Below are 12,462 nucleotides of genomic sequence, written 5' to 3' on the forward strand. Positions count from 1 at the left end.
TATGATGTACTTTGTCATCAGCAAATGTCAGGATGCCAACAGTGCACTTCATGTGAACTCATAACTCTTCGTTTGAATGATGATTTTGAAAACTACAAGTTCTCAACAGATTTTGTACAAGAGATTCCCAGATGTAAATATGAGGTTGAGAATAAAATTGTAACCAGTTTTACTAAATTTATGGATTGTTGGAATAGTCAGACTTCCACCGATCATCATTGGGAAATGTATAATATACAACAACATAGAGCACATGTATATAATGAAATTGAGGAAAACTATTGGACATGGGTGGAAGGGGAGATTGTTTATTTGTCAGCAATGAATGATTTTTATGCTGAACAAATTAATCAGACATCCTCACCTACTCCTAAACGTTTTAAAACTATTTGAGTGTTGATTTATGTTTCTCACAAAACAAAGTTTATTTTAATTTCCAAGTTTTATTTCCATTTCTATGGATTCCATTCTGAATTACTATTATTTTATCCAAAATTCAAATTTGAAACATTTATTATAGAAGTTATTTAAGTTTTAAAAAATATTTTTTTATATTGTTAGTCTTTATTCTTGTCTCAATTGAGGAAATTTAAAAAAATTGTTATTTAGAAGTATTGTTTTGTTTTAAAAGCAGAGTAAAAAAAGGATATTCTTAATGAGAAAATGTTACAGTAAGTCATATTTTGAAAATTATCCTAGCAGGATTGCTAGATATTTATGAATTTCCTTGTTTATTGTAAATATCATTATTTGAATACTCAGTTATTATGCTGATTTATTTTGTCTTGAAGAGTTGTATTTTTTTTTCATTCATCTCATTCTCATTAAGGATATCTCTTTTTATTCCCCTTTGATGTTTCTCCACTTTGACGAAGTAAAGGGGCTTGAACCATTTTTACAATGGTGACCAAAGGGAAACATATTGTAATTAATTCAATTAGGAAGCAATAGATATAGTTTTTTATTTTGAGATATATATGTGTTAATAAAGCATATACTATAGTAAGTGAATGTGTTGATTATTTCACCTTACTTACCTTATACACACATAGTGAACATTCAAAATAGAACATAATATATTAGATTAATTCATACATATTGTGACACTATTATAAAAGGTGGTATAGAACAAAATACTCTATTCTATTTGGTATAGTAGGTACCAATAAAGTGGAGAGGTGAGATAATTTTTCCATCACATTATTAAAAATAGACATAGTTTAATCATTATTTTTAATTTATTTGAAATGGTTACCATGATTACCACAGTCTCACCCACTTATTCATTAACACTGGCTGAAGATGATGCCCACATGAGCTTTAGGCTTGTGCACAGGTAATGATGGTATCAGGTGAGTGGACCTTTAGGTGGGTTGTAAAATAATTTCTAACTCAAAAATTATAATCAAAGATCTTCGGTCACCCTTACAGAGGGAGTACCAGGCCCATGGAGCTTAACTTTATAGCTTATCAGCCATAGAACAATTCATATTTGAATTTACCACCTTAAACTTCTATTGACATGCAAAATTGATAAAAGGGAAAATTATTTTCAAAAATATTATTATCTTATCATAGAGATTAGATAAGACGTGTCATGACATGATAAGGATCGAAAATTAAAAATTTATATAGGTTAGGTTAGGTTAGGTTAGATAAGGGGTGGCCAGACATGTCTGAACATGCCTGCTCATCCTTGAATGGCCCAGGACCGGCCTTTTATATCTACTGATGAGAATACTGCGTGAGGTCTACTGTTCACAGAACTACTAGTAGTCCACTAGACTACTAGCTGATTTATGATGAATAGTTCTATAGTCTGATTTTTACTCCAATATTGGGATATGGAGGAGGCTCCTTTTTCCTTTTTTATTATCCTTGAAATGTGAAATTTCAAAAAACCCTATATAAACGTCGACGCACATTTTTAAAAGGAACATACCTGTAAAATTTCATGGAAATCTATTACCGCATTTCGCCTTAAATGCGCAACATATAATAGTATATTTCGCACCCAGGGCTGAAAATGAGACTTTTCCGGCTCAAAATCGGTTTTCAAGTCCGAGGCCGTAGTCCAAGGACTAGAAAAGATTGAGAACCAGAAAAACATTTTTGACTGGTGTGAACGCTATTTTTTGCCACACAAAAAAACAATAAATATATGAAAATAATTGTTTATTAGGCACTTCAAAAGCAAAACTGGAAGGTCATAGCTCTAGCAAATCTGAGGTAATCTGAATATCAGGAAATTCTCCAGGTATTCTTATTTTTCTCATTTTCAGTGAATACATATTACATATCATATAAATATGATCGGGAAAGAACAACAGGCATGGCCCAAACTATTCTGTTCCCAAATTTTGATAATGAGTAACATGTCCGAAAAAATGGTTGTTTTAAGTAGTTCCAAAACTATCCACCAGGTTTAGCGGTGAATGCAGTACTTAAGCTGGGTTTGGGTAGATTTCAATCTGTCTGAATAACCTAAAAGATTATGTTCAATTTATGTTTTAATGTGGGAGGTTGAGTTTATACTTTTCTATTCTTTCAAATGGCAATAAGATGATATTATTATGAATATTTTGATTCTTGAATAATAAACACAAATAATGAAATTTTTTGGATCAGCTGTTTTAGCGCATTTGAAATTTGGACAATCTGGATGCCAACAATGCTTGTTATTGGAAGTTGAGGTTAGAAGTCCTATCCTACTCTGAAAATCGAATTTGAATAGGTAGTTTATAATATATCTTATTTGTATTTCATTCATCCAAATAAAATGATAGTATCTTATTGCAGAATACTTTATTGAATTCTAGAAGCATAAACTAATTCCGTTTCATAAAAAACTACTGTATTTTTTGTAAAACGTTCAGCAGCAAGGAAATTGCCCAAGTAGTTCCAAAATTATCCACCAGGTTTCGTGGCAAACGCAGTACTATGAGGTTAGAGGTCGGATTCTATTATACTCTAAAAATCAAATTTGAATAGTTTTTAATATCTTATTTGTATTTCATCCATCCAAATGAAACGATAGTATCTTATTGCAAAATACTTTATTCAATTCTAGAAGCATAAACTGATTCCGTTTCATAAACCATTTTGTAAACACGTCCACATCATATCAGAATCAGCTGACTTCAAGGTTATTTACAGCCCTGGGGCCATAAAAATTTTACCGGCCTGGTCAGAAAACAATCACTTTCGGCCTCCATATGACGCACGAAAACCAGCTCATTACATCCAAGTGGTGTGAAAACATATAAGCATTTAAACATTAAGAGAAATGCCAAACCGTTGACTTGAATCTTAGACCTCACTTCGCTCGGTCAATTAAAAAAATGACTGCTATATTGAGGTCCATGTTATGATGGCAGTGTTTGATTAACAATAGTATTGCTATCCTTGTCTATCATTCAACAAAACGGGTTGCTCTGTTGACAGATCAACTTTCAACAATGTAGAATTGATAATTAATCAACAAAATATTTCATCTTAATTATGAAATCATTGAAAAATATGAAATATTATTCAAAAATTATTATTTTCAACGAGAATGAACAATTAATATTACATTAATAAACCTGTATCAGCTACCGTCAAGTAGGCATTGACAAAACAGTGAGGATCAGCAACGTTGTTCTCCTATCTTTCTCCTCTGCCATTATAACTTGGGTCTCACCATAGTCATTCTATTTTATAGCAAAACAAGTGCGATAGCATAAGCCTTTTAACTGTGGTAATAATAGAATGGATAATTGTTATGGAACGTTATAATTCAATTTTTCCGAATTACAGGTCGTTCAAAGTTAGAAAATATATAGATGATATTGTGCGTATAGTCGGCAATTTCCAAGAGAAGGATGACAATCTGAGAGATGTCGTGTATACCGGCCATAATAGTTGGCAAATGAAACTAGATAGCTCTGCAAGTCATAATTTGAGTGTGGGACTGTTTTCTTACTCTGAAAACCAAATAGAACTGGGAGATCCTTGGGATATAGCTGAGTAAGTATTGAATCTGATCTTAGTTGAACAAGCGTCAGCGAGTTCCCACTTTTAACTCAAGGCTAAAATCATTCACAGTCCTAGTAACAATAACTTTCGTGTGTTTTGATCAATCAGCTTCAAATTCCAAACACAAATTTATAACGAAATTCGGGAAAGGAACAGGTTTGGCCTTTAAGTCGGTTGTTCTTTTCTCAATCATTCAAAATTGAGAATGATATACTACTAGCCATCAGAGAAAATGCTAATTTTGGCTAATTGGATAAATTGGTATTTAGGAGGTCCTGGATAAATGCATTTCAATCTTCAACTTGTATTCAGGTATTCAGGAGGTACAGGATGAATTGGTATTAAGGAAGTCCTGGATAAATGCATTTCAATCATCAACTTGGTGCCAACCTAACAAAGTCAACTCAACTTAATGCCAACCTGACAAAATTTTCAATTTTGTTACCAGAACAACTGTTTCGAAGAGGTACTCTCTCTAGATTATAGTCTTATATTAACATATGGTATGGACATTTCAGTTATAATTATTTCAAGATATTGGAATAAGAAGAATATACATGCTAAAAGACAAACTTTAAACCCTTGATAACCACCCTTAGAGTTGAAATATTGCAAGAAGATTTCTTAGTGCGCCTCTAAAGGGCCAACTGAACATACCTACCAAATTTGAATGTTTTTGGTCTGGTAGATTTTTAGTTCTGCGAGTGAGTGAGTGAGTGAGTCAGTCAGTGAGTGAGTGCCATTTCGCTTTTATATAGATCTTAGGGCCGGTTTCCGAACTCGGGGATTTAGTTGAGTTCTAGACTTTGAACAGCTGGAGTCAGGAAATTGGCTTTCTAGAATGAGGTGTAGTCGCAGTTGATGTTTAAATTAAATTTCGAAAAACGGGAGTATTGAACACGAGATAAAATAAAGAGAAAATAGTGTAAAGTTTCAGCTAATTTGAATTATTCAGGAATGTTTCATCTCGTCAAGGAAAAAGAGTCTCCTTCGAACTCCAATATTACTGTAAAAATCAGACTATAGAATTATTCATCATAAATCAGCTGTCGAGTGGATTATTTATTGCATGCAATGACGTATGCAATTGAAATCTCAATGTAAGTTAGTAAAAAATCAGCTGTTGTGTAGATGATTCATTGCATGCATTTAATAGCTAATAGTAAACATAGTATTTTTTGAAATGGCATTTTTTCTCTCGACCTTTCTCTACTTTTAACTTGGGCTGACCTGTTGCCAGTATGTCTTGAAGAAGATTATCTTTTGACGTTAGCAATTTTTGATACACCAACCCCAACAGCCATCAGTCGTTTTCACACCAATATCTCGCGGACACGATTTACTCTGAGGAACAGTAAGGATAGAGAAGGCTGTGGTTTATAACTGCGCGAGGTCTACTGTTCACAGAACTACTAGTTCAGTCTATCCATAGCATAGCTTTATTAGAAGCCAATAATTTTTTTGTCTGGAGAAGTACGAAGGAGTTGGTAAAGTTTTTTTGTCCATTGAACTTGATCTGGTCCGAGTAATATTAATTTTCTATTGATACATCTATATAATAAGAGAGAGTAGGGTTGTGTTTGTTCGTTTGTTCGCATCAAAACATGTCAACTTGTGGATTGCATACCGGAAAAATGGGAATGATTTAGATCTCAAAATTTTGAACATAGATTCTAAAAATATCAAAATTGTGCACCTTGAAGCCCAAATTTCAATTTTCTTTCTAGATTTTTCAGAATTAATGTTTAAATTTGATCCATGGAACATCATACGGCAACCTACATTGATGTAGATGTGTTTGTATAAAGGAAGCTCACAGAGAAATTGATATGCTGGTAACAATGTGTTGCAATATGTGTTTCGATACAGGAAGCTCATGTTTTGATACTGGAGTTTTGATACAAATGCTGGCAGCTTATAGCGATTGTGATAATATTATATTATTGTGAGTTGTTGAGTTTTGAATAACATTCTATTGATTCTCAATCTTTCAAATTTTCGAAAAGCTGTTTTTGTCATCTTTGAATATGATATTACTAAACACTAAAGGTCATCTACCATACAACACTACCGCCGCCGGTACGAGCAGTAAGTTAAATATTATGTTATAAAATTATGTAAGAGTTTTGATTTTGAATGAAATCAATACAATAATGTAGCCAACATACAATAATAATATTGTTCCGCTAACAAATTCCTAAATCAGTGAAATATTGAAAACTTTCTCTTAACATAAGAGATGTATTTCAAGTATGATGAAGGTTAGGTATGGTACTGTATGCAGCCTACTGGAATCCGTGTATCAGAAAAAAAAATTTGTTGAACCCAATTGAAGAGCTATATTATTCAGCTCTTTGAACAAACATGTCGGTTTATTTTGAACAAAGTGCTATGAATAATCAATCATTTACTAGCTATTTTGGGGGCGAATTCCTCAATAGCAGTCCAAAATTTAACAGCATTTTATTTGAATATTGCCGGCATGTTCTGCAATTTATTTGTATCACTTAATAAATAGATGCAAAAATTAATGGATATCGTTATGAAATTATCAGACAGAAACGAATTGAATCTTTTTTAAATGAAATATGCCACATTCATTTTCATTCTAGGTAGTAAGGATAATGTGATATAATGTTAGTTACTAGACAATTCATTTCAACAGCTTTCATGGAGTATTAGTAAAGAGCTCGGCTTCAAAGCAAAATGTACTTGGTTCGAGTCCCAAAGAAGTTTTGATTTTCTGTTCTCAATTTTTTCCCTCGAAACATATTATTATAAATTATTTTTTGAAGGAAGTTGTTCTCATTATGATTGAACTTGGATTTTATCAAATAATTATTCAATGTAAAATTTTTAATCAAGTTAATTATTAATAGGTATGATAGTAAGTAGTTGATAATAGTGGGATTCTGGAACCACTGGCAATGAGCAGCCTAACCTAGCCTAACCTAACCTAACCTCCTCCTCCACCACAACCTCCTTCTCATCTTCCTCCTCCTCCTCCTCCACCTCCTCCTCCTCCTCCTCCTCTCCTCCTCCTCCTTCTTCCTCGTCCTCCTCCTCCTCCTCTAGGCCACGCCCCCCCTAGGAGGAGGAGGAGGAGGTGGTGGTGGGGAAGGAGGAGGTTAGGTTGGGTAAGGTTAGGTTAGGCTGCTCATCACCTGTGGTTCCAGAATCCCCCTATTATCAACTACTACTGGTAGGTTAGGTTAGGCTGCTCATCACCTGTGGTTCCAGAATCCCCCTATTATCAACTACTACTAGTAGGTTAGATTAGGCTGCCTATCGCCTGTGGTTCCAGAATCCCCCTATTATCAACTACTACTAGTAGGTTAGGTTAGGCTGCTTATCGCCTGTGGTTCCAGAATCCCCCTATTATCAACTACTTACTACCATACCTATTAATAATTAACTTGATTCAAAATTTTAGTAGTATCCTCCTAATTCCCCTTGGGGGTCGTGGCCAAGAGGTTGAAGAGGAAGAGGAGAAGGAGAAGGAGGAGGAGGAGGAGGAGTAGGAGGAGGAGTTGGTGGTGGTGGTGGTGGTGGAGGAGGAGGAGGTTAGGTTAGGTTAGGTTAGGTTAGGTTAGGCTGCTCATCGCCGGTGGTTCCAGAATCCCCCTATTATCAACTACTACTAGTAGGTTAGGTTAGGCTGCTCATCGCCTGTTGTTCCAGAATCCCCCTATTATCAACTACTGTAGTACTATAAGAAAGAGAAGAACTGGCTTGAACACGTATACATGTGTAAAGGATAGTAAAATTATGTTTGACACATCATCACGTCTGAACTACTGGACTGATTTACTTGAAATGTTGCATATAAGTGTTCAATTAATCGAGGTTTCTTATAGGCCTATTTTCAATTCTTCTAGATATCATTACATCAAGTTTTCAGTTTGTCAAGTTTTAAAAATACCCTTGTGAAGCAAGAGTTACCTGCTAGTGTATATATATATTGTCACAGATCCGCTCCATGGGGAGGACATGTGTCATAATCTTACTCCAAGGGGGGGGGACACGGAAATATATGATTTGAATTATAAGACAATAAACTAAGATTATAATCGTTCAACCATGAGTACGATTTCTTCGTATAGTAGGTCTTACCTTGTGTTGGCGAATATTGCAGCCTATTTTGCTCCATGGAGGGGGTGGATGTACAGTAAAAAGGGAGTTAATAATTAAAATGGTTGGATTAAATAAAATAATTGAACAATTACAGTATTTGAGGTTATGATTTAACGGTATGTAGTTGTAGGTTAGGTTGACCAGCCTTTGTTTAACCGGACTATCGGTATTATTTAATTCAGGGTATCCAAGTAGAATGACTGGTGTATGGATGGAACAGATTGAAAAAATTAATTTGCTCAATAGAGGGTTTGGTGGTCTACAAAGGTAGCCGAAGTAAGGGATCTGAATTTCTGACTTAACACTGTAGGTGGTTATATTATAGTGAGATGGAATTAAATCCAATTTAATAATAAAATGCAGTTCAACTTGAATCTGCTAAGTATAAATTATGCTGTCACTAGGATCAGATGGAGATAGTAATTTTGGAGTGAACTTTTTCTCCAAATGATGACTAATATATCTAGAATCCAATAATTGTGCCGTGGTTGGGAAAGATCTTAGACCGCATGAAACAACAGACAGAATAGCAAATCCATGCGAACCAGGTCTCTGATAAGTACTATAGGTTGTATGGAGGCAAAATACTGAACCAAAATAGTAAATATTTCGAGTACCGAGTTTAATTCTAATGTTGTCTATATGATCTATTACCTCTCCTTGCGACGTTGATCGGCTGATAATGCAGGATTCACTTCACCTCGGTGTGGTAGGCTAGTGGGAGTCGATTTATTATTTGATTCTGCGGGATATTCCTAATTAAAAGATTTATTATTTGGTAAGAAAATCGACCACCATTTACCACCAGAAGAAATAATAGTCTTATAATAGATACTATACTCGACAATGTCTGACTATTGCAAAACAGATGTGTCCTGCACGATCAATATGTGTCAGTCAAGGAAGAACGAACTTGGAGGTGTAATGAAGTAAACCCAGTTTAATGAAACGGTAATATGGATATATTCTGAAAGATATACTTTTACAGCAAATATTGAATAAAATAATGAACAGATTTTACAAATTATGATTTTTAATTGATATAGAATGAATACCGGTTGATAGCGGTTCTGAATCTTTAAATTATGAATATTATGTGAAAATTCGGTACTCTTTGATTGAAAAAAATGAAAATGGATAATAGCCCTTGGAAAGGGTCAAAAACTGCACTAGTTAAACAAGCATAAATAAGCAAAAATAAGTTAATACAAAATTATAATTCAGAAAATGGACTAAATGAATAATTAAAATCATTCTCAGGGTGTGGTTTCGCCTAAGGAAATTAGACCTTTTGGCTAAGTACAGTGTGAATATTCAAATCTATTTAATACTATAAAAATCAATTATGATAACTTTTGTACCCTTAAAACTATAGTCATGACTTTTCTTTAATCGACGAATTTGTACGCTGTGCAATTTTCGTAGATTTATGGGGATCCACTTTTATATATTTGAATAACTTACGTAGACTTTTGTTTCTGTTTTTGGTTTTCGAAATATATTCGGCCGTAGAATATATCGTACCGGCTGGATCCTTCCACGTGGTTAAAAACGTTGAACAGACTTCACTAATATAATTTCGGGGTTTATTTAAATGAAATTGGAAGTCTTAATATCACAATTGTTATAGGAACTTTGGAACAACTTTCTTTAAAACAGAAAGACAAAGATTGAATTACATTAACAGAAATTAAAGCTTTTGAACAATTAAATATGTGGACTAGGTCTGCATCCTACCGATGATTCTTGCGAAAATGTCCTTGAGTCTTCCTCTTCTAATTTTCACTTGCGTTTCTTCTTCGAATTTATCTTGCCAAATTTACTTAATTCGGGATTGGTCAGATTCTGTGACATAACCAATACGCTGAATGGGTGGTGTCAGTGTGTCCAACTTTGAAGCTTTTAAATAAATAAATTCCTGATTTTAAGTTGTTCCAAATTATCATTTAGCTCATATAATTATAATAATACACAAATAAATAATAGAATTCGTCTATGATGATATGCATTTGTAATTAGCTTCGACGGATAGCTAATGATTATAGAACATAGACATGCTTTTATAACATAGAGTAGACATAATATAAGAATATATATGCTTATAATAATAACGAACATGATAATAAATAAATATTTCTTCCTTTTTTTGTTTATATGGTTTTTTATATGCTAGAATATCGACCCTCAATCATCATATACTGGCTAAGCTAATCTGTCTTCATATTTCTAACAAGTATATTTTTATGATAGTTCATTAAATAAATATTCAGGCCTATTCGGCATAGAAATAGAAATATAAAAATGAAAAAGTTAATATATAATTTCTGTGATCGATTATTAGTCGAACTGCCTTCTCAATTTGCTACTTGTTAACAAGTTAGCTTTGGTCTGTTTTGGGGTTATGTTTTTGTTTCAAAACTAACCTTCAAATATTGTATTACTGGTCAAATTAATAAACATACAAACATATATGGCTTTTTCCGTTGACGAATTTTTGAAAGGTATATAATTACTGATTTATTTATTTCATACTTTGTAGGTTAGATAACAGTCGTCTATCTACCTCAGATAAGATTGGAGTGTTTTTCGGTGATAAAATTTATTTTGTTCTCATAACGGCCTATGAATAAATCTATTATATAGTTTGAGGGCTGCACAATCTTTGGTACATCACAATATATATATATATATATATATATATATATATATATATATAAAAGCGAAGTGGCACTCACTTACTGACTGACTGACTGACTCGCTCACTTGCAGGACTAAAAATCTACCGGACCAAAACCGCTCAAATTTGGTAGGTATGTTCAGTTGGACCTTTAGAGGCGCACTAAGAAATCTTTTGGCAATATTCTAAATCTAAGGGTGGTTTTTAAAGGTTTAGAGTTCTTTTAGCATGTATATTCTTCTTATTCCAATATATTAAAATTATAATTGAAATGTCCATACCATATGTTAATATAGAACTATAATCTAGAGAGAGTACCTCTTCGAAACAGTTGTTCTGGTAACTAAATTAAAAATTTTGTCAGGTTGGCATTAAGTTGAGTTGACTTTGTTAGGTTTGCACCAAGTTGAAGATTGTAAATGCATTTATCCAGGACTTCCTCAATACCAATATTCATCCAGTCCCTCCTGACTACCTGTTTAGGAGGACCTTATTTATCGCGGAAAAATTGATTGGGTACTGCTACTTCAATCAGAGCTATTCCTGGGAATATTATATCATAATTATTATTTAACGAAAATCCTAAATAAATGCTGTAAATCAACCACGAAGACTTCTGCTACTGCAGACATTGACAACAGGGTTAACAGCTGGATGGAAATTCGATGAGAACTACTATCAAAAATTAGTTGCCAGCCCAGGAACCGAACCCGGTACCTCCCAATTGCCAGTCAGGAATGCTCACCCTTACACCAAACTGACAATCTCTGGATAGCAGCGCTCATTTCATACTAAGCCATAGCGGCCAACCAGTTACAGATGGAATAAAATAGAGAATGCATTTTTTCAAATGCCTATTAATATATAATTATCATCTAACAAAAATAAATGCTGTAAATCAACCCCGAAGACTTCTGCTACTGCAGACATTGACAACAGGGTTAACAGCTGGATGGAAATTCGATGAGAACTACTATCCAAAAATTAGTTGCCAGCCCAGGAATCGAACCCGGTACCTTCCAATTGATTTACAGCATTTATTTAGGATTTTCGTTGAATAATAATTATATATTAATGAGCATTTGAATAAATGCATTCTCTATTTAATTCCATCTGTAACTGGTTGGCCGCTATGGCTTCATATAAAATGAGCGCTGCTATCCAGAGATTGTCAGTTTGGTGTAAGGGTAAGCATTCCTGACTGGCAATTGGGAGGTACCGGGTTCGATTTCTGGGCTGGAAACTAATTTTTGGATAGTTGTTCTCATCAAATTTCCATCTAGCTGTTAACCCTGTTGTCAATGTCTGCAGTAGCAGAAGTCTTCGGGGTTGATTTACAGCATTTATTTAGGATTCTCGTTAAATAATAATCATATATTCATAAGCATTTGAATAAATGCATTCTCTATTTAAGTCCATCTGTATTATTGAATTACTAACCGTCAGGCTCGTTTCGCTCGCCATATCCGTTTAGCCAGACGTTTAGTCTGGACCACCGACTGGATAGTCCTAACATATGATGAAAATATGACATAACATTTCAAATTTGGTAGGTGTGTTCAGTTGGCCCTTTAGAGGCGCGATAAGAACGTATTCTCAGCTTTATTGAGAACAAATGAGCAGAAAATGTTCAA

At 33.9% G+C, this 12,462-nt stretch overlaps 1 protein-coding gene across 1 annotated transcript in view; it reads left to right on the forward strand.

Annotated features, from left to right (window-relative positions):
• LOC111057885 overlaps positions 1 to 12,462 on the forward strand; it is a 114,771-nt gene that overhangs the window by 13,562 nt on the left and 88,747 nt on the right. The window contains exon 3 of the mRNA XM_039435577.1: positions 3,799 to 4,008. Within this exon, the coding sequence (XP_039291511.1) occupies positions 3,799 to 4,008 (210 nt within the window). The remainder of the gene's footprint in view (positions 1 to 3,798; positions 4,009 to 12,462) is intronic.

This window comes from Nilaparvata lugens, chromosome 9 (assembly GCF_014356525.2).
Source record: "Nilaparvata lugens isolate BPH chromosome 9, ASM1435652v1, whole genome shotgun sequence".
In the NCBI taxonomy this organism is placed as follows: Eukaryota; Metazoa; Arthropoda; class Insecta; order Hemiptera; family Delphacidae; genus Nilaparvata; species Nilaparvata lugens.